Source organism: Muntiacus reevesi, chromosome 1, assembly GCF_963930625.1.
Source record: "Muntiacus reevesi chromosome 1, mMunRee1.1, whole genome shotgun sequence".
Lineage (NCBI taxonomy): Eukaryota > Metazoa > Chordata > Mammalia > Artiodactyla > Cervidae > Muntiacus > Muntiacus reevesi.
Window position 1 is genome coordinate 266,137,700 of NC_089249.1, and position 25,982 is coordinate 266,163,681.

At 37.2% G+C, this 25,982-nt stretch overlaps 1 protein-coding gene and 1 pseudogene across 1 annotated transcript; one reads left to right on the forward strand and one right to left on the reverse strand.

Annotated features, from left to right (window-relative positions):
* Positions 1-8,341: 8,341 nt before the first annotated feature.
* CETN3 (centrin 3) lies at positions 8,342-25,751 on the reverse strand. Its single transcript, XM_065935078.1, has 5 exons — positions 25,605-25,751; positions 23,461-23,596; positions 21,551-21,665; positions 13,772-13,963; positions 8,342-8,742 (listed from the first exon to the last, which is right to left on the reverse strand). The coding sequence occupies exons 1-5, from the start codon at positions 25,619-25,621 to the stop codon at positions 8,699-8,701; spliced, it is 504 nt and encodes a 167-aa protein (XP_065791150.1). The 5' UTR covers positions 25,622-25,751; the 3' UTR covers positions 8,342-8,698.
* Positions 16,230-17,372, forward strand: LOC136168940 (actin-related protein 2/3 complex subunit 1A-like; annotated as a pseudogene).
* Positions 25,752-25,982: the final 231 nt, after the last annotated feature.

Below are 25,982 nucleotides of genomic sequence, written 5' to 3' on the forward strand. Positions count from 1 at the left end.
TCATTTTATAATTATTTTCTAAAAAAGTTTTAATCAAACACACCTCATCTTATTTCTTCATTTTTATATTTTAATTTTTAGATATAATGTAAAAATAAAATTATAACACAAGAAATATTTATGAGGACTATAAAATCATTGTTTCACATGTGTGTATGCTTCAAAACATAAAAACTATTATCATGTAACTGTCATGTGAAATGCAGGTTTTCTCAGATGATTTTTTAGTTGCAGCAATACCTCCCCCTAGCGGAGGTTGGAAGTATATTTTGTCCTATTTTTCTTTCCAAATGCTATTCTAATTTGAACAGTTAGATTAAGTACACTGATATTCTTCCTTGAAGAAATGCCTAGGGACAGTTAGTTTAAAAGAAGAATTGGCTGATTGAGAAGTTAGAAGGCCTGTGAATTTACTGTCAGCTGCATTACATGTAAATTTGTTCTAAACACTGTTGGTGGGAACGCAAACTAGTACAGCCGCTATGGAGAACAGTGTGGAGATTTCTTAAAAAACTGGAAATAGAACTGCCATATGACCCAGCAATCCCACTTCTGGGCATACACACTGAGGAAACCAGATCTGAAAGAGACATGTGCACCCCAATGTTCATCGCAGCACTGTTTATAATAGCCAGGACATGGAAGCAACCTAGATGCCCATCAGCAGACGAATGGATAAGGAAGCTGTGGTACATATACACCATGGAATATTACTCAGCCGTTAAAAAGAATTCATTTGAATCAGTTCTAATGAGATGGATGAAACTGGAGCCCGTTATACAGAGTGAAGTAAGCCAGAAAGTTAAAAGACCATTACAGTATACTAACACATATATATGGAATTTAGAAAGATGGTAATGATAACCCTATATGCAAAACAGAAAAAGAAACACAGACGTACAGAACAGACTTTTGGACTCTGTGGGAGAAGGCGAGGGTGGGATGTTTCGAGAGAACAGCATCAAAACATGTATATTATCAAGGGTGAAACAGATCCCCAGCCCAGGTTGGATGCATGAGACAAGTGCTCGGGGCTGGTGCACTGGGAAAACCCAGAGGGATGCGGTGGGGAGAGAAACAGGAGGGGTGATTGGGATGGGGAACACATGTAAATCCATGGCTGATTCATGTCAATGTATGGCAAAAACCACTACAATATCATAAAGTAATTAGCCTCCAACTAATAAAAATAAATGGGAAAAAAAAACCCACACATTCAAAATTACAAGAAGCAAAACCCCCTCTCCCTAAAAAGAACATTCTCAAAACATAAAATTTCATTAATAGAGATTAACAAAGTTGAATATGTAACAAGATGAAGTTTTAAAAAGTTAGACCCATAGATGACAAGAACCGAGATAATGACTCATTTTATTGGTCTATATCTATTAATGTATACAAAGCAAAACTGCCCCTTAGACACAAAAGCACAATCACTGTTCATTGAAAACTCACAAAAATATTACCAAATTGAAGTGCTTTTAATTTTTTATACTTTTAATTTTTAGGTGAATGGGATGATACCCTAAGTGATACAAAGTGGAAGAAGTATGTTGACTTCTATGAATGAATGAAATGAAACGAACCAGAACCAGGTGTTCCCATTCAATTCCATCACTGAATGCCCAGCCACAGTCACCTTAGAACAGTATGGAATTTAGATTCCATTCTAATGCTCTTTTGAAAACTGAGGTTAAGCAGAGTCAGTCCCAGGACAAAAACAGAAACGTAGATGAGATTGTTTCCCACACCCTAGAGGTCCTGGCACATTCAAGATCTGACAGTAAATGCGCAAGCCAGCAACAACTGAGCAGTCTTTTGCCATCGGTGTCTCTCGGCCACCCATCCTTTCCCTACAACTCCTGCCAACTTCTCCCATACCACTCCTAAATCTCTGGCTTCCTCAATCTCTGAGCATCAATTGAAATGGCTACTGTTTTCCTCAGTGCCCAATTAATCAGAATCCCGGGCCATGTTTTAAGATATTGGGCCAATCATTTAATTTAATTTCATGTTTCTATACTTTTTTAGAAAGTAGTATATGGGATATGTCATTCAGCAATGAGTCTGTGCATTAACTTGCACGTCTGAAACTTCTATTTTGACACAGTAACTCACATTCCAAATCCAGCTTTAAAAAAAAAAAAAGATTATTGGCCCTCACCTTTTACCTTAGTCTGGATTCCTAGGACAAGTATCTTGGTTATGTAGGCCCAGCTTAACCAGGCTGTAGATTCACCACACTAAGGCATAGCAGGAGTCCAGTATTTCCCTTCCCTACAGTGCCAGGAGTAGGGGGCATGTACCAGAGAATGGGCTTCCCAGGTGGCGCCAGTGGTAAAGAACTTGCCTGCCAACGCAGGAGACATAAGAGATGCGGTTCAAGCTCTGGATCAGGAAGCTCCCCTGGAGGAGGGCATAGCAATCCACACCAGTATCCTTGCCTGGAGAATCCTCATGGACAGAGGAGCCTGGCGGCCTGCAGTCCATGGGGTCGCAGAGTCGAACACGACTGAAGCGACTGAGCATGCACACCCTGAAGAATGAGGGGCTGCGATAGATCTCACTCCCACTTTAACTGAGACGGCCCTCAGTTAACTCAGCACTTCTCCAATCCCAAGGAGGCAAGAGGAAGGAGATTACAGCGGTAAAAAGCAGCTATTTGTGATGGGGAGATAAGCCCTATCCACGGTCTCTGCTAGCCAATTAATTTGAAAACTCCTTCAAATTAACACTGAATAACTAAAGTTGACTTTGATTTGTTCTTCTTCATTCCATCTGGTTTGAAATCTATTATTTCTAATTTAATAATCTTATTGTATTTGTGCTGGAGACATTTGCTATAAATCTCTCTTTGGAAAAAGATGAGATATAAATTATCAATAAAATAGAAACAGAGAACTCTCTAAGGAAAAAATTTGCCTATCTTTTTTTCTCATGAATTAATCCTTTAGAAATGAAGACCCTAATAGCTGCCAGGAAATTAAGATTAGCTTTTTACAACAATTTTTTATGAGTAGAAATAAAAATTGTTACAATTTTAAGCTTATTTCAACCAAATGGAAATAGTACACATTATTACTGTTTTGACCAAACATAAACAGTATATGATTTATACAATTCTCTACTTTTATATACCAAGTTCCCTAAGAACATACTTCCTTCAAATGGACTAAACACTGGGCTTACTCATCTGCTTATAAACATGTCAAAGAAACAAATGCAGGTTTAAAATTTTCCCCTACCAATCTTCTAGCTACATGGGTCTGGGTACACCTGAGAGTCCCTTAGGGACTTGGAGATCCCAGATGTTCCAGGACTAGACTAGAGAACTACAAGTTACTTGGGCCCACAGATCAGGAATTTCAACTGTAGTACCTGTCTAGTTCTATAGCAATTTATATTTTAATAAAATATGCAATTCACATCTTCACAAGTATAATCTAATTTTTCCCCAAACCAAAAAAGTTATTGACAACATATGTTTTCTAGTTTTTAAAAATCTTTCCTAATTTTTTCTTTTAATTTTTTCTTTTGCTAAGCAGTGAAACTAGTCAATTAGATTTGAACAAAGTTTTCTCTCATAGAAAACAGCCTTAGAATCTAAATCTTCCTGTTTTGCTTTTTCCCCCCTTTGAGGGAGTTATTTTGTTTTTATTGCTAATGCTGAAAACATCACATCATCTCTTAGGAGTTAGATTAGCAATAATTATCTCTCAGCAGGACTGATATAGAGAAAGTCTCCTGGAAAGTTTAGTTTTGGCCAGCTATTTCAGATTTAATTGAACAGGTTTACCTTAATAGGAAATGAAAAAGAAAAATGTCAATTTTGCTTAAAGTATGGTTAAGTTTACCAGGTTGGCAAGGACTTTAAATGCCTCAATTTTTAACACAAGCAAGATACATGTTCTCTAAGGAAAGATAGTTTCTCTAATGAAACACAAATCATTAACCAGCTGTTACAATTAAGGAGGTCATCCATGATAGATCCCCTGGAGGTTTTTAAAGTTTCATCCTTTGTACCTTGAGATAGTTTATAAACATCATTGTAGGCAGATAATCTAGTGGCTATGAGCAGACTCTGGAGTCAGAAGGCTTAGGAGCAAATTCCAATTCCTATTACCTTGAAGGGCTTCCCTGGTAGCTCAGGTGGTAAAGAATCTGCCTGCAAAGCAGGAGACTGGAGTTCGATCCCTGGGTCAGGGAGATCCTCTGGAGAAGGACATGTCAAGCTACTCCAGTATTCTTGCCTGGAAAATCCCACAGACAGAGGAATCTGGCAGGAGCCTCTTTGGGGTTGCCAAGAGTTGGACACGACTTAGCAACTAAAACTAAAGCATTACCTTGAACAAATTACTTAAGCCCTCTAAGCTTTGAGTTTTGTGTATGTAAAACAAAAGCCACTCAACAGTATCTATCCCAAATTATTAAGATTAAAATTCATAATGTATATAAATACCTCTGTGTGCCTGGAACACAATAGCACTTAATTAAGTTACTAATTTTTACTGTTTTTTTTTTTTTTTTAATCTTTTGGCTACACCTCAAGGCATGTGGGATTTTAGCTCCCTGAGTAGACATCAAACCCATGCCCAGTATTGGCAGCACAGTCTTAACCACTGGACCACAGGGAAGTCCAAGTTACTAAATTTTTAAAGACATTTCCTTTATAAAACTTAGCTGCAGAATGGATAGAATATTCATGTGAAAGAAAAAAAAACTATTTCTATAATCTCATGTAAGTGCAAAGGAAACAGGATGAAAGATTCTTCTCCAAAATAACAATGGATACTAGTCTCAGATAAAAGGTGACAGTATGTCTTAGTCTGCCTAGACTAGTTCTGAGTTAAACCTGTTGCCCCAATACAAATAATAATCTCCCCTAAGCCCCTTCACTCTCAAGTAACCTGGTTCAGATCATAAAATATATGGTCAATTGTGTTTGTTACTAAACTTTTTCCCCACACAGCTCCAGGTCATATTCTATACTCAAATGCATAATACTGGGGGTTAGGTCTGTGTAAACGACATTTTCCCTTTGCCGGCTGAACTTTTTTAAGCTCCACTAAAAACTGAACTGGGGCTTCCCAGATGGCATTAGTGGTAAAGAACCCTACTGCCAATGCAGGATATGTAAGAGATGGGGGTTCGATCCCTGGGTCAGGAAAATTCCCTGCAGGAGGGCATGGCCATCCACTCCAGGATTCTTGCCTGGAGAATCCCCATGGACAGAGGGCCCTGGAGGGCTACAGTCCAGGGAGTCGCAAAGAGTCAGATACAACTAAGTGACTTGGCACACATGCATGCAGAAAGAGAACTAGAAGAATAAAGGAAGACAGGAGGAGGAAAGGCTCTTAACATTTCCTGTTTGCCTGGAGTTCCTGTCAACATCTCCAAGGCAACAGGTCTTCATTTCAGAAGCATCACCTGGTTCCACTCACCAGTTTTTTCTCGAGATTTCCCAAACCAGCCTCATCAATCCCCTACCAGTGTGCACCTCCTCAGGCATCTCTGAGTCCCTGCTCTGCAGGACCTCTCCTCCAAACTTCTAGTTTTCAGGAACCACCACCTTTACCCTCAGCTATCTCAGTGCTCCTTTTCTTTTTTTGGTTCTCTAACATCAATTTAATTTACTTCCAATATTTGCTGTTTAGTCGCTAAGTCCAGAGAAGGCAATGGCAACCCACTCCAGTACTCTTGCCTGGAAAATCCCATGGACAGAGGAGCCTGATAGACTGCAGTGCATGGGGTTGCGAAGAGTCGGACACGAATGAGCGACTTCACTTTCACTTTTCACTTTCATGCATTGGAGAAGGAAATGGCAACCCACTCCAGTGATCTTGCCTGGAGAATCCCAGGGACGGCAGAGCCTGGTGGGCTGCCGTCTACGGGGCCGCACAGAGTCGGACACGACTGAAGCGACGCAGCAGCAGCAGGAGCAGCAGCAGTCGCTAAGTCGTGGCGGACTCTTTCGTGACCCTAGACTGCAGCCCGCCACGCTCCTCTGTCCATGGGATTTGCTAGGCAAGAATACTGCAGTGGGTTGCCATTTCATTCTGCAGGGGATCTTTCCCGACCCAGGGATCAAACCTGCGTCTCCTGCATTGTAGGCAGATTCTTTACCACTGAGCCACCAGGGAAGTCCACTCTCAATATTACACTCTGTTAAAACATCCAGTTGTGCTCTTGATGTCTGAAGTCTAACTGATACTGATACTATTGAGAGGAATGGGAATGGAACTGGCAATCTTAAAGAATTTTTGCTGTTACTCTCTATATTATCTTTATATAATACCTACATAAGTTAAATTTAATTATATATTTTAAGTGACTTTTAAAAACTATTTTGCCATCTTCACGTTGGTCTTCAGAACATTAAAAATCATTTTCAGGGTAGAACACATCACTAGCAATTCCCAAGAGGATTTACATTCAGAGATTAGCATCAGATAGATGGCTTAGGGAGTTGAGGAAATGAGCAACCCAACTGGATAGTTCACTCATCATAGTGTTTGCTAATGCAAGGCCATTAACACTGGCACATCAACTAAATTTGATAGTGTTCCATTAGAAGTGCTATATGAATTTCCTGCAATAAACTATTAAATCAGCATTATGCATCACATATTAAGTGCATAATAAATATATTTCTGATTTCCTCCTCATCGCAACTACCTACCACCAGACCCTAATCTAGGAACTGTTGAGAGGCACATAACTTCTTTAAGAAAGTAGGCTTTGTTAGCTTACATATAAAAAAAAGATCTTAGCTGAAAAATCACAAACTATCAAAGCTTACCAGGACACCAGAGCAGCAAACTCACCAGCTTAACAAGAAAGTTATTTTCTTACATCATGAAATGTCGTTGCATAATCAATATAACTATAATAATAAATGACTAATACTTACCTCTACTTCCTTTTGTAAAGCAAATTCACTCCTGTCTTCTTATTGCCCCCTCTACTAGTTAATTTTATAAGCCTTTGGACTTTTCAGTTATTGTCACTGGAAAAAACTTGAAAATAATTCATACCCTTCTGTAAGAGAAAGCTTTCACAAACAAAGAACTGAGGTGAGCCCTCTTCCCCTCAAGCCACAGTTTCAAAAGAAAATGCTGGCATCCCAAGGAGAAAGTATTTATAATTAAGAATAAAGAATTTCTGTCCATGACAAAAAGTACCTTGGGTTATTTATTCCAATACAGTGGTAGAACACTAGCAAGCCTGGTTATATGTTTGTGCTCTACTCTGCATTTTCTTTATTCTTCAACTTCCTGGAAATCAACATATTTTGTGATTGAGACCAGGAAGACATATTCATCACTATGATACAATTTTTTTAATTTCACAGTCTATTTGTTGCCCTACATACTGGTCACTCAGTCGTGTCCAGCTCTTTGTGATCCCTACACTATACTACTAGGAACAATTGATTTCAAATTCAAAATTAAATTTTAATATGGTGAACAATTAACTTACTTTCTAGATATTTATCTGAAATATCACCACTATTACATTATTCTTTACTGATTTTTTTTGCTAAGTTCCTAGTGGATAATTCTTTCTTTAGTATTCTAAGAGGCTCACACTTAGAGTGCCTCAAATTATTACTGTACTTTAGATTTAAAACAAGAACCTAAACACCACTGAACCAAACTTTCTTACTACCACCAGGAATAGGATTATTAGTGAAGGATGGGTATAAATTCTATTTCTCTATGACCTATCTCCCATTACCAGGTGTTCTCCCCCAACATACACTTCTACAAGGAAGAAGAATCCACCAATACCTGGAAAATCTGCCCCCATTGTTTGCTGGTGAATCACTGAATGTTCCTTTATACAAGTAAAACAGAGCCTTAAATGATTTCTGTGACTTACAGATTCCTATTTTCATCACTGTGACGTTTAATTGAGTGATAATTATCTTAAGAGATCAAAATTCCAAAATTTAAATCTTTCACTTTGTCAAGAAGTTAGATGATTCAAACTGTATTCAATTAGTTTAAGATGGAAATATCCAGATTTAACTGTCATAACTTACGTTGACACCAAGAGTATTATGGAACATAATACATGAGGATAAATGAATTCTATATGCACAATACTTTTTTCCCTCCAAACTGAAAGACTCATGAAAAAGGAATTATGCCTATATTGAGTCATCATTTTGTACTGAAACATCAAATATCAAACTTGTAATGAAAAAATGTACTATTATATTAAAATCTGTATGTCAATTTTTGTTTCTGAAACCAACAGTGTAAAGAGAAAAGATTTAGAAAGATATGCTTGAGAGTTAACAGACATTTGGAATCAAAATAAAACAAAATGTACCAAATTTTAATACACGAAAAAATAAACATTTTATTAAAGAAAGTCTGAAAAACATGTGCACCCAAAGTGACTACGAACGCTAAATATAAAACCTTTAAAAAATGTGTACCACATGATTCAATGTTTTAAACTTTATATATAAAAGCTATACTATAAACTACAAAGGTAAACTATTAGAGTACTAACAATACTATTCATATAAAGAAACTTAACAGTAGAAAAGTATGAATACATAAGATGCTTATTTTTGGTCCTTTCAGAAAAACAAACTAAGATTTTTTTTTTTTAACACGGCTCCAGGCACAAAAATAGAATATAAGATGACAACTGCAACATTCTTAGTGTTTATCCTTGTAATTCTTTAAATGTCACCAGTCATAATAGCAATGAATTCCTCTTGATTTACTGTGATAAGAAAGAAAATGTAAGTCAGAAATACAAATTTTTTTCAGAGAACACTTTTACTATTTTACACTAAGTATTTTTAAATTTTATATTATACAAACTTCTTAATAAACCAAGACATAGTATTTTGCTTTTACTTCTTTGTAGCAAATTGACTACATCAAATTGAACTTCATGAATACGAAAATATATAAAATATAATAAACATAAATATTCTATAATATTAACTAGGAAAAGGACATAATAGTATGCGAGTTACAAAAAATCCATTATAATCACAATATTTATACACACAGTAAAACAGCTTTAAAAGCTTGATGTTTTAAATTTCTTAGATGGTTAAGCTCTCTTGATAATCTTTATTCCACTAGTTCATTTAACAAACACTTTCTGAATAAATAAGCTTAAATATATCATACATGTAAATTAGAATTATGAAGGATGAAAATAGAATTAGAAAAAATGTCAACTTGTTTTTTGAATTTTTATAGATATAAAAGCCTCTGTTTAAAAAAAAACAAAACTGAAACATAGTTAAAGAAAAAAGAGTGCAAAAAAAAGCTAGAAGGAATTAAAAATGAGTTGCTCAGAACCTGAGAAAGAACAACCAATTCATGCATTCAATATTAAACATCTACAACACAGTATGACAGACAGTAGAACAGAATACAAAATCTATAATACAAAACTCAAATACTTTCAATGATTTTATAAACTGCAGCACTGATCTTTAACCTTTCCAGTTAAAGGAATACGCTTCAGCATCTTATGACAGCTGTGATCCCTTTCCCTCTCTAGTTATGAAACATAATATGAAACATATATATTACAATTTTGAATAATTTCCTTGATATGCACCTTCATTTAAGAACTCCTGATTTAGAAAAATCTAGAATCAGGCATCTAGACCAAAACAGCAAACAAGAATATATTTTTAAGGAAAACAACATAAGAAAACTGGCCTTAGTATGATTTGACTACCATCATTTTAACAGCATAACAGAGCCATAATTAAAATATTCAAAATCTGAAAAGCACTCATGCTTTCTTATTTAAAAATCTCAAACTTTTTCTCTCAATTTGTAAAAATCTCAATACTCAAATTTCAAATCAAGCATCATATAGTTCTAAAAGAAAACACTGGAGCATTTCAAAAGTATTTTAAACTATTCCATAATTTCATATCTAAAAACAAAATGTTTAAGTCCAAAAAAGTGAACTTAAAAGCTGGCTCAGACAGTAAAGAATCCGTCTGCAATGCAGGAGACCTAGGTTCCATCCCCGAGTTGGGAAGATCCCCTGGAAAAGGACATGGCAACCCACTCTAGTATTCTTGCCTGTTGAATTCCATGGACAGAGGAACCTGGCAGGCTACAGTCCATGGGGTCACAAAGAATCGGACACAATTGAGCAACTTCACTTCACTTCACACACTGAGCAACTTCATTTCACTTCACTTTGTTATCAGTGAGACTTTCAGTCAATTAGGAAGATCGGTGTTGCCTTCATACTTTTGGTTTCATAAGCTTCTCTATCAATCCTACCTTATATCAAGTTCCTTTAATAATTCTAACACAATGCCTACCTTAAAATAAGCATTTGATAAAGTATATACTGAATCAAACAAATATGCCACTTCACTTTTTTGTACCCTACCTTTTCAAAGAAAATTTTCATCAGTCATTTTAAAGGGTAAATCTTATTACATGTCATTAAAATTTAAAAATTAAGTAGATTAATTACCTTAGAGACTATCTGGCTTCAGAGGGGAAATAACAAATTTTAATATCTGAAGTACCAGTTGAACATTTTACTAACACATCGTTTTCTATAATAATATGTAATTTTAAAAACTCTATAAACATATAAAACTAATTAATATTTTACTTTATAGCATAAGAGGTAACACAGTATTATGGTTAAAAGTATATTCTTTGTCACTATGGAGATCAGAGTTTAAATCTGACTTTGCTGTGTTGTGATAACCTTGAATCCGTTATTAAACTCTCAGAGCTTTAGTTTCCCCATCTATATATTCATCTATCCTAAGCCTAAATAGGTGAAACAATGTATTTACTTCACAAAAGCTATTATGAAACTTAAGTGACATAATCTACAAGGTAACATTATAAGAACAAAATATAAAATATATTAAATACTAAATAAATGTTACAGGGATTCCTTGGTGGCTCAGATGGTAAAGAGTCTGCCTACAATGTGGGAGACCCAGGTTTGATCTCTGGGATAGGAAGATCCCCTGGAGAAGAAAATGGCAACCCACTCCAGTATTCTTGCCTGGAAACATCCCATTGACGGAGGAGCCTGGCAGGCTACAGTCCATAAGGTCGCAAAGAGTCGGACATGACTGACCAACTTCACTTCACTTCAAATGTTAACATTCATAATTATTTAGAAGATGGTCCACTTGGGGTTTTTTAATGTTGCTACCATTTGTCAAAAAGGTTTATTGTGTTTTAGTTTATATGTCTTGGGAGGGAGTCTTTCTCTATCACTGCTGCTGCTGCTGCTGCGTCGCTTCAGTCGTGTCCGACTCTGTGCGACCCCATAGACGGCAGCCCACCAGGCTCCCCCGTCCCTGGGATTCTCCAGGCAAGAGCACTGGAGTGGGTTGCCATTTCCTTCTCCAATGCATGAACGTGAAATGGAAAAGTAAAGCCGCTCAGTCATGTCTGACTCTTAGTGACCCCAAGGACCGCAGCCTACCAGGCTCCTCCGTCCATGGGACTTTCCAGGCAAGAGTACTGGAGTGGGGTGCCATTGCCTTCTCCGTTCTATATCACTACCACAGCTTTATTTAGAAAAGCAATCCTATACCTAGTATAGGTAAAAGAAACTGTTTATAACTCTGGTCTTTTGACACATTAAGTAGGAGGGGTATGAAATAGACATCAAGATTCTCTCTACCACTGAAGAGAGTACTTTACATAAAGGAACTCATTTAAAGCTGACTTAGAGTAAAAATCAACAGCTTGGGAAGACACAAACATTTTTTAACTATGAAGGCAATGGATTATAAATCCAAATATTAGAGTTAGAGCTTAAGAAGTCATTTTAATTTTCTCAAGTTTCAATCATCTCTGTTTTAAAATATAATTAATTGATTCTCTTCAAAGAGCTAGTACTAAAAATAGAAAAGTTGTATACATGCATGCTAAGTCACTCCAGTAGTGTCCAACTCTTTGCGACCCTATAGACTATAGCCCAGGCTTCTCTGACCATGGGATTCTCCAGGCAAGAATACTGAAGTGGGTTGCCATCCCCTCCTCCAGAGAATCTTCCCGACCCAAGGATCAAACCCAAGCCTCCTGCATTGCAGGCAGATTCTTTATCGCTTAGCTACCTAGAAAGCCCCAGAAAAGTTATATAATGCTCAATAATAGTCACATAAATATAATGGGAAAGCATAATAATGCACAATTCTAACAGACAATCTACAAACCTGAGTTGATAACCACTTGCTACTGTCTTACCTCCTTCTTGAAGCATGCCAGTATTTCCAAGATTATATAAATATATGTATATACATATAAATATATATATTCATGTAAAAATGAAGAGTTGGTACTATAGCAACATATATCTACTGTAACACACACTCCTGCTTACTACTTAAGTCAACAAACATCACAGTACTCATCACGCTCAAGAAAACGCATGAGAATATAAACATGAAAAAGAAAAAAAAAGGAAAACAAGTTTACATTTAACGCTAGGCACGTTCAGTTATCTTCATTTCATAATCATAAACACCTTGAAAGGTATTAAAGTTGCATTTTTATAAATAGGAAAACTGAGACTCAGAAAATGTTAAAAACCTGCACAAAATTACAGAGCTACTAAGTAAGTGGTAGAGATTGAATTCAAATCCAAGTCTGTATGATTCCAAAGCCTCAGGCTTTTCACACTGTATGATTCCATACTGCTCTTTAGTGGCTTACAATATAATTGGAAAGACACACACATATATATATATATAACTAACAGAAGGCAATGTATAAAAGGTCAAAAAAGACTTTCTCTAAATGGGCCCTCAATGGAAATTTCATCATTTACAAATAGAGATCAATGAGGGAGGCTCTGAGGAGTTTTAAGATGAACCTGAGATAACGACTAACATTTTAGCAGACAGAAACTGGCAATTAGATTAAAGAAATGCATGATGAAAGGCACAGCATAAAAGGATGGAGTAAATTCTGTCAAAGTATGTATACCATATAAGAGGTGAGGGTTAGAGTAAAAAGAGAAGAATACGGTGGGAAATAAAACGAGATAGCTATTACAGATCTCATAAAAGGCTTTGGACTTTATTCCATAGGCACTAAAGAATCGTAAGTGAATTGAAATGAATATGAACTGAATATGAAAATGACATCACCAAACTTGCATTTTAGGAAAAGAATGATATTAGAATAAATTAGGATGAAAACAGAGGCTTAGAGGCATAGAGGAGGCAATTAGGAGGCTACAAGAGACTCTAAGTCACGAGAGAAGGGACAACGTCAGTCTCTCACTGGGCAGCACCAGTCAGCACACAGAACTGTGCACCAGCAGGCATTCAAGGAAATAATAAACGAAGCTATGATATTATAAAATTCCAACAAAGAAATCAGGGCCTGAATTAGGACAGCAGCAGTAAATAAAGCAATAAAACTTCAAAATATCTGAAGGGTAGACTCAAACTTAGACATGCATAAAGGTTGAGGAAGAAAGCATTAAAGGCTGAGATTTACTGAGTGGCTGAAATTTTGGAGATACTTCACCTTCAAAGAAAAACACTTTCTTGAAGTGTGGAACCTCATATTATAACCTGTACAGTTGGTTTTAAAGGTCTGCTTCATTCCAAGCCAAGTATATGTAATACTTATGCAAAAAAGCCCATTACAGGATGAACATTTACACTAAATAAAGGGACAGTTTGCAAAGGGTGTTGAAAATCATTTGATTTAAAAAAAATTACTTATGTGTACAAGTAGGAATATTTGGAATATATGTTATACTCAAAACTTACTTTCTCCATCACCATCTTTATCAAATTCTTCTATCATAGCCCGAAGTTCTTCATCACTCATGTTTTCACCCAATTCTCTGGCAACACGTCGCAAATTCCTCAAGCTTATTTTACCAGAATCATCATCATCAAATAGTTTAAATGCCTTCAGTATTTCTTCATGTGGATCTCTTTCCAATATCCAGTCTGTCACTATAGTTAAAAAGAGATGAAAAGTAAACCTTCACAGTCACAAAGGCATTCATTTGTAAAATCAACTAATTATTAGAAGAGAATTAAAGCTGTGAAATTGTCAACAATTAGTTTGGCAATAAAAATGCCAAACCAAAGTACAAAATCCCTGAAATAAACCTAAAATCAGAAAAGCCAAATTCATAATCTAGAATTTAACCTTCACATTATCAATAATTTATCCTATTACATGGCTTCCCAAGTGGCTCAATGGTAAAGGATCTGCCTGACAAGCAGAAAATATAGGTTTGAAACCTGGGCCAGGAAGATCCCCAGTGAGGGAAATGGCAACCCACTCCAGTATTCTTGCCTGGGAGATCCCTTAGACAAAGGAGCCTGGCGCATTACAGTCCACGGGGTCGAAAAAGAGTCAAACACAACTTGTGACTAAACAACAATATCCTATTATAAGAGTAAGCATAATTATATTACACAGAAGCAATTTTTGAAAACTATATTTATACCATATTTATTTAAGGTCTACTATTAAGAACTGTACTAGGTTCCACTGACATCAAGCACACAAGTCCAGGAGTTCTTAACCTAGTTGCAGAGATGACATACCAACAAAACAATCAAAACCAACTAAAACTTGTTTGCTGGCTAAACTTAACGGTAATACTCATTGTTCTCTGAATTTAACACAACTTAAAAACAAACAAATTTCCCTAACAAATTTACAAAATTAACTGCCACCATTGATAAAGACACAATCTCAGACAGTATATGAAAATTCTGCTGGTATTTTCGTAACTTAGAAGAACCCCCTGGTTTCTGAAAAGAAGTTACTAAAAGGATAGAATCTGATTGCAGTAAGAATAAAAAAGTCTGGAAAGGAGATCTCTCTAAAGTCAAATCCATTCTGTTCGCAGGAGAATAACTATCAGACAGCTAAATTAAAATTAAATGTGAGCAATTTCCGGCCTCAACAGTAACAATTACTTAACATACTAAATTTAATAAAATATAATAAGAGTAAGCTTGATATTTTCATAAAACCACAGTCTTTAATCAATAGCCACAATAACAAAACTTTTTAAATCTGTGGTATAAAATTTTTTGTTATTAGATAAAATTCTGAAAATATCAAAGTAAAAATCTTTGAAGTAATTCTACATGTTAATCTACCACTACAACAAGAGGTATTTATGACTTTCACTGTGCCATTAAAAATAACTCCATCCTGTGAGGTTTACAGAATCATTAAAAATTTGCAAAGGCTTACAGACGGAAAACACTGGAATATTTAATGCACCCAAAAGAAAAATACAATTCAAGTCCCCCACAAACTGTTGCTGTGCTGCTGTCTGCATCATATCTGGTTGGAATGAGCTTTAGAATAAGCACCTATTCAAGCTAATGTTAAATCATCTACACATATATTAAATAATTTTCTTTTTTTGAGTTTTTCCTCTACAATAATTTTCTTGTATCCATTAATTTTATACAAAAGTCTTCCAAGTAACTAATTGAAGTATATTACTATAAGTATGCAAATCATCAAAGCTTATAAATATTCAGTTAAAAAGGAGTTGGCATATATACAGCCATAACACCAAAATAAAATACCACACTTAACTTTATGGCTCATACTCAACTTATTTTGAATTTAGTCCCAACAAAAAAGCAGGACAAGGAAAAAAAAGTGTTAAGAAATTTTCTTCACCAATTAAATAATTTACATGACAGGTGAACCAAAAAAGCAGCTTGCTTAAAATATTAATGTACTTAAAGAAGCAACAGGGTGATCTGGGGAACAGATGGGGTTCCAAGATGTATAAATTCCTATCCCAATGGTGCTTTAATTGTGTTAGTTACTTCAGACTTGTGTGTCTATATAATCTTTTATCAATACTTTGCCTTAGAATGCAAATTTTCTTTGGAAGTATAAATACCCATCATTCTGGACAGCTAAATCATTTTAACTTTATGATGACTCTCCTCCATGCCTTCATGTTCTATTCTTGTTCTACAAAGTAGAATTGTAACATTTTTTTTTCAATGAAAATAAATCAACAGAAAGGCAGTAAACCTGGGTTCAATCTATTTCACAAATTTCTGTCCATGTAACTCTATTTTCAAATGACTTAATTATACTATCAGAAATGTACTCACTCAAGACAGTTAGACCTTATACATTCTAACAATCACTTAAGGGTCCTTCGCCCGTGTCTGCCAAAGTCTATGAGTGTGAACTGACCAGATCCCGCCAAGTCAACACTCAGAGCCTGTCTAGATGGCCCCAACCCCAGCTTTCTATCCTTCAGAAGCACTAAGAATAATGTTGCTGCATCAGTTTTTACTATAGCCAATCACCTTTCATGCCTAGAACATGGATCATACCCAAAGTGTCCTTAGCCCCAATAATCACAAAGTCCAAATCTATAAGAAGAACGGGGGCCAGTGGGTGAAAGTTCAGGAACTCAAGGAGCACAACGGACACATCACAGGTTCCGACTGGGCTCCCAAGAGTGACCACACCATCACTTGCGGGGCCCACCGCAATGCCTATGTCTGGAGTCAGAAAGATGGTGTCTGGAAGCTAACCCTGGTGATCCTGAGAATTAACCATGCACCCACTTTCATCAAGTGAGAACAGATTTGCCATGGGCAGCAGGGCATTACTCATCTCTGTTTGGTACTTTGAGTCTGAAAATGACTGATGGGTGAGCAAGCACATTAAAAAGCCCGTCCACTCCACAGCCCTCAGCTTGGATTGGCATCCCAACGTCTTGCTGGCAGTGGGATCCTGTGACTTCAAATGATGAGTGCTTTCTACCTACAGTAAAGAAGTAGATGAGAAGCCAGCCAGTACGCCCTGGGGCGGCAAAATGCCTTTCAGTCAGCTGATGTCAGAGTATGGAGGCAGGGCGCACGGGGTCAGCTTCTTGGCCGGTGGCAGCCGCCTGGCCTGGGTCAGCCACAACAGCACCATGTCCACTGCCGATACCTCAAAAAGCGTGCAGGTCTCAACTCTGAAGATGGAGTTCCTGCCCCTCCTGAGTGTGTCGTTTGTCTCAGAGAACAGCACCGTGGCTGCTGGCCATGACTGCTGCCCCATGCTAGTTAACTAGAACAATCGCAGCTGCTTGACCTTCATCAGCAAGCTGGACATCCCCAAACAGAGCATCCAACGCAACATGGACAAGCGGGCCATGACCAAGGACCGCAACATGGCCCTGGAGATGCTGCACCAGAAGTCAAGTCAGGTGCATCAGAAGTCAAGTCAAGAAGCATCACTCAAGTCTCTATTTATGAGGTGGACAACCAAGATTGTTGCAAATTTTGCACTAACGGTGTCGACGGAGCCATGACCATTTGGGATTTCAAGACCTTAGAATCTTCCAGCCAGGGCCTTCGGATAATGTGAAGATGAGCGGACCTCTAGACCCAGCATGAGGACGGACAGGCTGCATGAGGCAGCTCCACCATTCACAAGCGGAGGAGAGCCACTGTCAGGAAACACTGAAGACACACGTGGCGCAAACCTTGTTTTGTTTTGAGTATAATTGGTGAAAGTGTGGGCTTTTTAAAAGCAGCAGAGATTGAGTTTTGTTTTATGGGTTTTTTGGTTTTGAGATTTCATTCCATTCTTGACCAGTTTCTCTTTGAGTAGTTTATTATGGGAAATTATCAAGACTAATTTAAAGGAAGGGGTGGGGAGGTATATAAATTGTGTGCTAAAAAAATTAAATAAAAACACTGAATGTGTTTTTAAAAATCACTTAATACAGCCAATTAGACAACATCACATTAAAACTTTAAACCCAAGCAGTCATACCCTAGAATACCGAGGTTACTAACATTTTTACTCTTAACTACATCCCTTTTCTTTTCACTCTCACCACCCTCAGCACAAAGTCTATTACAGTTGTCCCTCAGATTCTACGGTATCCATGGGAGACTCTCCTCAGATTTCAACATCCAGAAGGGATGGTATTTGCATATAATCTATGCACATACCCCTGTTATACTTTAAATCATCTCTGGACTACTTACAATATCTAATACAATGTAAATGCTATGTAAATAGTTGTAAATACAATGTGGTGAAGTGAAGTGAAAGTCGCATCTGACTCTTTGAGACCCCATGGGCTATACAGTCCATGGAATTCTCCAGGCCAGAAGACTGGAGTGGGTAGCCTCTCCCTTCTCCAGGGGAACTTTCCAACCCAGAGATCAAACCCAGGTCTCCCACACTGCAGGCGGATGCTTTACCAGCTGAGCCACAGGGAAGCCCAAGAATACTTGGGCTGGGTAGCTTATCCCTTCTCCAACGGATCTTCCCAACCCAGGAATCGTTGCAGGATTCTTTACCAACTGAGCTATCAGGGAAGCCCAAATACAATGTAAATGATATGCAAAAAATTGCCAAGTATTCAGCAAATTTAAGTTTAGCTCTTTAGAACTTTCTGGCATTTTTTTCCTAACATTTTCAACCCACAGTTAGTTGAATCCACAGATATGGAACCCAGGGATAGAAGGCCAACTGTATCTTCTGTTGACAATCTCTCTTCCCTCCAACATAATCTTTAATAATCTCAACAGAGTTACCTCTCTAAAAACATATCTCCTCTTTAAAAAACTGCTGACTAAAGGCCAAACTCTATGGCATATAAGACTTTACCTAGCTGGCCCAATCCTAGCTTTCCTATTCTCTAGAGCAGGGGGCTGGGCTTCCCTGATAGCTCAGTTGGTGAAGAATCTGCCTGTAATGCAGGAGACCCCGGTTCAATTCCTGGGTCTATTCTGATTCAGAGTCATTTGTCCCAAAATGGGTTTGCTCCCTGGGTGGGAAGATCCCCTGGAGGAGGGCATGTGGGTTGCCTGGAGAATCCCCATAGACAGAGGAGCCTGGGGGGCTACAGTTCGTGGGGTCATAGAGTCAGACGCGACTAAGCACAGCACAGCACATAAAACATATATTCATCTGTGGTCAGTCATTATTTTAAAATAACCAAAAAATGGAGAGAAAACATAGCTCTTAACTATTCCCAAACAGTAATAAAATTTTATCTGACAGTTGATACTCTTAATAAGTGGCCTGAGGATAGCTAACGTATGTGCTGAGCCTGTAAAAAGGTTGATCTTTGAAAGTCAGGGTGAAGTTTATTCATGAACCTTTATTCTAGAAGGAACCCAGTAGTTCTGCTCTATTAAAAACATAGAAGAGATGGAGGATCAGGAAAGGTAGAGATGGCATAGGGCTCTGGCTTTAACTGCTAATAAAATCAAAATTTTAAAACCGTATCCACTTAAGATGAAATAATGTGTTTTATAAAATTATTAGAGGCAATTATATAGTGCTTAAAATAACCTACAACCAGGTGGCGCTAGTGGTAAAGAATTCGCCTGCCAATGCAGGAGACCCAAGAGCCACCAGTTCAATCCCTGGACTGGGAAGATCCCCTCAAGGAGGAAATGGCACCCCACTCTGCTATTCTTGCCAAGAGAAGCCCTTGGACAGAGGAGTCTAGTGGGCTACAGTACATGGGGTCACAAAGAGTAAGACACAACTGAGCGTCAACATACAGGAAAAGGTAATGAGAAAAATATAAATACATGGAGTAGAATACTTTTTATGCTTCAACAATACATATATATGATATTTTTGAGCCATTAAAACAAAGACTAATTTTTCAAGTAATAACAAACACTTAATTGACTCAGCTGGTAAAGAATCTGCCTGCAATGAGGGAGACCTGGGCTCAATCCCTGGGTTGGAAAGATACCCTAGAGAAGGAAAAGGCTACCTCCTTCAGTATTCTGGCCTGGAGAATTCCATGGACTCTATAGTCCATGGAATCTCAAAGAGTCAGACACAACTTGGCGACTTTCACTTTCAATTGAACTTACTATATACTAAGTAAGTAAAACTTTTGTTAAACACTTCACATATTTTTAACTTATTTATTCCTAAGAGCCCTATGAGATAGTACAACCATTCCCATTTTATAGCTGAAAATGAGGCAGAGAGAAGTAAAATGATCAAGTTACACAGCTAGTAGGTGGCAAAACCAGGATCTAAACCCAGGCAATCTGATTCAAAAATGTCCATGCTAAACCACTACACTGGACCAAATTTACTTGAATTATAGCTCCTTTCTAGTAGCATCATTCCTACTGTATCCTGAGCCTTGTTTCTATAAACAATCTAGTTGAAACTTTTGCTAAAATCATAAACCCAAAAGCTTCAATACTGGGGAAATGAGGATGGCACTCTTCCTCAAGTAAATTCTACAAATTAGAGAAAAAAAAGAATATGCTCTCCAAAGGGACAAGCTCCTCTCCAAATAATCATACATTAGTTCATACGTTGTAGATCTTCTCTGTGGTGCTTTTTTGTCTTCTAGATTTTTTCCTTTAATTTCCCTCTTCCTTGCTTTGGGTTCAAATTTTCAGATTTGACAAAAATTATTAATGATACAAATCTATTTTTTCCACATGTACTAATTGCTACACCTTTTCTTTCTCATATTACTTCTTGTTGAATACTTAAAGGTTTTTTTGTGTATGTCTGTGTGTAGCTAAATTTTCCTAGATTCTTGGAATATCAAAAACTAACTAAATAATATGCTTAGGGGTTTCCCTGGTGGTCTTGTGGTTAAGAATCTTCCTTGCAATGCCGGGGACATGTGTTTGATCCAGGAACTAAGATCCCATAGGCTGCAGAGCATAAAGCCCACACACTGCCAACCACTAAGCCCAAGTGACACAATAAGAGTGTCTGTGTACTACAATGAAAAATCCAATATGCCACAACTAAGATCCAACACATCCAAATAAACAAATTAAATATTTTTTAAAATGAGCAAAGGATTTGAATAGACGTTAAAAAAATAATAATAATATGCTTAGATTATGACCCAGCTGGTTGTCTGCTCTCAGTCTGGCAACTGCCACCCTTACTACAATCTTCTCCCCACCAGTAATTTTAAAGAGATGACTTTATTCATTGACATCAAGGTCATCTACAGTAGGCAGCCCCTCATATGCTTTGTCAACTTGAAGGCATGTACTTCATATATGACTAAAGATACCATATCTTTAGATAGGGTAGATTGGTAGATACTGCTACCAATTTCCTCTTCTCCCACTTTGCCAACGAAAATCACTTACTTGGATGATCTTGGGAAATATTTTCCAAACAAAAATACACCAAACCTTATCTTTTCCTCTACGAAAATAATTTCTCAACCACTCTTAGTTTTATCACATAATATAGGTACACATTACGTAGAAAGACATCATCTCATAACAAGCAACACAAAAGTTGCTTGGTTAAAATCTTCAGAACAAAACAAAAAACAAAATGATGAATCTCATTTACAGTGAAGCTACAAATCTTTTCTTTGAAAATTAGCAAAAAAAGAAACAGCACCCAAAAAAACCCAAAAATAAGATATACATTATACAGCAATGTCCAATGACAAAATTCCACAACCCAGAGAATTTTAAAAATACTGACAGTATCCAGATAATTTCCTAAAACTGCTGATTACAAAGACTTCTGTAAAACAGTCTTTACAAAACTGTTAAAATACACACCAACTTCATTGAAATCCTCAAAGGTTATTTTCCCAGTGGCTTCTCTGTCATAATCTTTAAGAATCTTCAGTACATCAGCTTTTTTTACGTCAAACCCCAAGGCTCTCATTGCCACCTTTTGGATTAAAAGGGAAAAGCAAATTATAAAAAAATTTTTACAAAATAAGTGAATTCCAATTCTTAAGTTCTTAAAACTTAAAAGATGACAACATATCAATAAAGCATATTCTTTCACATGTTTTATGTTTCTAAAATAACAGTGATAGTTCTTCCTTCATTACTAAAATTAAATGGCTTTTTTTTTCATTTTTACGTATCCCTTTTTTAATATGACAAACTAATCAATGAGTGTTTATAGAATATATTGTACAATGTACTGACTTTACTGCACAGATAATTTTAACAAGTTATTTTTTCTCAAAGGATTAACAATCAAATTTTAAAAAGGCATAGCATAAATACTCAAAAGTTATACAACAGAAGAGATTAAAAAATTAAAATAAGAATTACTCAAGATGATTAGTTATCAAGTTATCAACTACTTACTAGTTATCAAGTAAGTAGTCAAGATCCTGAGCTCAGAGAAAGAAAAGATCTAGTTAATAGTAACAAAGAAGAAGGGATGTTATTATTTAAAGAAGTCTTATTTGAAGAGATCCAAGTTGGATGAAGTAGAGTAGAAGGGCATTTAGAAAAGAATGACTAGTACTAAAACACACAAAGAAATATACAATAGGCTTGAACGCAGTGAACAGAGCACTTTACCTTACCTGAATGGGGAAAGATCAGGAGGAAAAAAAGCAGTTAGCAAATGAGAAAAAGTAGGTGGTAGTAAAAGTGTGGAAGGCTTTCAATGCAAATGAAAAAAATCTGAACTCTATCTAGTGTACAATGAGGAGGCACTAAGGGTTCATGAGCAATGAATAACATGATGAAAGAATTTTAGAAAGATGAATCTAGTAACAGTGTACAGGAAATGGAGAAACCATGTAGAAGTTCCAGATATAAAAGAAGATTGCAAACCAAGATAATAAGAATGATCACAAATAGAAGAGACATTATAAAGGAAGTGAAGTGAAGTGAAAGTCGCTCAGTCGTATCCGACTCTTTTCGACCCCATGGACTATACAGTCCATGGCATTCTCTAGGTCAGAATACTGGAGTGAGTAGCCTTTCCCTTCTCCAGGGGATCTTCCCAACCCAGGGATCGAACCCAGGTCTCTATCATTGCAGGCAGATTCTTTACCAGCTGAGCTACAAGGGAAGCCCATTATAAAGGAAGAACTGATCAAAGCTGGGTAACTAAAACAGAGGGAAAAATAAGCTAAAGAGCCACAAGGATACTACCTCATTCACTGTGTTGAGTTTAAGATCCAAACTATCTTAAACACCGATTTCCCCTTGATTCTTTATAAAAAATTCTAAAACTTAAAACTGATATTTTTCCCCATTAGCACTGCATCAACATCAGACACCACTCATGTCATCTGAATAAGAGAAAATAGGTTGAGACTGTTACTAACATGTTTAAATTAAAAAACAAATAACATTCCCCCAATCTGAGAAATGAATGAGTCTTTAAAAAAGTAAAAAAAACACACAATGGGAAGAATATTGTTAGAACTGTTTAAATCCTACAGTTTCAAATATTTTAATTATGTGAATGAAAAATAAGCCCCTCTACAGGAATATATTTTTACATTTAAAATATTACTCATTTTACCATGTGAAAAGGAGTTTCCAAAAAGATACAAGTACTACTCAACTTTATTATAGCCCTTAACAGTGAATGTTTAAAATGGTTTACATTTCCAAAACCAGTTCGATTAAAATATTTGGAAATACATTTTTAATCAGCGGATAAAAATGCAAAACATTTTCATAGAAAAGATATATTTTAAGTGTATTACCTTTAATTCATGATAATCTATTGCTTCATCTTTGTCTGTGTCAAATAGTTCAAAAGCATCTTTAATTTCTTGTTTCTGTTCTTCAGAGAGTTCTCTTCTTTTTTTCCTCTTTGTTTTGTCTACTACAAGCTCATTTCTATGAAATAATAAGAAAAAAGTCTACTTAGTCCACTTTAATCCTATTGTCATATGCTTCTAAATGATAAAATTCCAAAAAACTCAACAAAAAAATTAGCCAATGAATAATGTTTTAAATATCTAAAAAGTATTTTGTAAAAACATAAAGAAATTTCCTTACATGAGTCAAAGCCCTGCTCATTCCATTGTCTAAGCTGCTTTAAATTTGTACCTCCCTAAAACTGAAAAGTTTTACAGTTTTAGAGATTATTAAAAGAAATGAGGACCTAGCTTTTCCTTTTTCCTAGCTTTTATTTATTCCCAGTAATATTACTGTGGAAGAAACAAGAATTGTGAATAAGAAACAGTTCTGTCAGAAACCCCCACAAAAAACAAAGCACCCACACTTACTCTCATCATTCTACAATACAGACTCTTTAAAAAAAAGAATTCAATTCACAATGGTTGATTTCTATATATTAGGTTTACTTTTATAGTGCTTAGAATTATCAAAATTATTGCAAAAAAATTTAATTCATCAATTAATTTACAAACTCTTTTGGCACTGTTTAGACTGTTTAGTATTTTTAGACTACACATTTTAAACTGTTTGGCACTTTTTTTGTAATTTCTCCCACTGATATCAACAAATCAGCCAAAATAATGAACGTAAGCATACCACAAATATCAAATACGAAAAAAAGTACTTAATACTTGTGCTATTTTATTTATACATACGGTGAAGAGTCAACTGCCTTGTAAATCTCAGCATATACATCTAGACACTTTCTCACAAACTCTGAAAAAACTTAAAGTAAAAAAATTAATTTACTCTAAAAACTAGAAATGTCTTCCTTAAGAGGTGCCAATATAAGCGTTCCAAATTTTCAAATGGGGCTACAACACTTGTACAAGTTTTGAAACAAGAATTCTATAAACTTTAAAAATGTAAAAACCAGTTGACTTTTCTTTTATTCTCTGAAATCTACTCTAAAAAGGCAAGAGATGGCTAGAAAATGACCAAATGAGGTTACGATAAAGCTCTTTCTTTCACAAGAGACCTGAATTCACACAAGTTTGGAAACTCCGGGGGTTATTCTCTTCCCAAGATTCTGACCGGACAAAAGTTCACAACCCACCGACAGTAGACCTCATTCAGGGATACCACGATTATTCCTCTTCAGAACTCGCTTCCTTTTTACTGAAGCGTAACTACATAAACACTTTTAAGGTAAAACTTCTAGCCGGGGTTGGGAGAGGGAGCGAAAAAACAGTGGGTTAGAGGTTGGAAATGAGTGAAAGGTAAAATGAGAAAATTTAGGAAATCTAAGAGATTACCAACTAAAATCACTAAAGGGGGCCTCTGATTATAGCCTTTTGCAGAGCCCCTGGAGAAAGAGGAGAGGTTTTGCGTTATTTCCAAAATTTATGGGTAAATATGTTAGCAGCGGGCTTCCCAGGTGGCTCAGTGGGTAAAGAATATGCCTGCAATGCAAGAGAAAAATCTCCTGGAGGAGGGCAGGGCAACCCTCTCCAGTACTCTTGCCTGGAGAAACCCACATCCAGAGGAGCCTGGCGGGCTACGGCCCATAGGGTCGCAAAGAGTCTGACACGACTGAAACGACTGAGCACGCACGTTAGCAGAAGGTCGGCTGAGGTGGGAGCCATGGCCCAGGCACTGAACCAAGTGATGCTCCAAGGCCTGGTTTCCCGGTTTCTCGCACAAACACCGCGCACTGAAACCTCGCGATATTTCCCTGCCTCCTCAAGACTACCACAGCCTGGCTTTTTGGCGGTCTAAAGCCAGTGCCCTGACAGAAATGACCACCTCGGCTAAAGTGCGGAGCTCAACAGGGCCCCCAATGGGAGCGGCTCTGGGCCCGGGAAAGTTGACCAAGCGTCCCGTCCCTCGTCCCAAACTGCATTCCCTTCCTCGCTTCGGCCCCCAGCTGCTTCCCTTCCACACACAACCGCCCTGGGGCCCGCTGCGAGGTGTGGAGTGCATTTGCCGCCTCCTCATTACCGACCTCAGAGCTAAACTCATTTTCTCTTCGGACTGAGACGTTCCTCTCGAGAACGATTTTAACCCCCTACCCAAAGCAGCAAGACTTCACAAGCCGTTCGACAGACGCCAACGACCCTCGGCGGTCTCAAAAACCTCCCACAAAGCAACACACTTCTGAGCTGGATTGGTTGAAATCGCTAACGTCCTGCCCATTGAGGCGAAAGCGTCACTTGCCCTCTGCTCTCATTGGGCATATTTCACGTCAATCAAATAGATCTCCCGCTTCCCCTGCTACGCCTCTCGCCCTTTAGATTGGCCAGTTGCTTTCCGCCCCCAACCCCCACCCGAATCCTTTGCTGAGTGTTCGCTGGACTCAGGTGGGAGGTGGCTGAGCTATGCC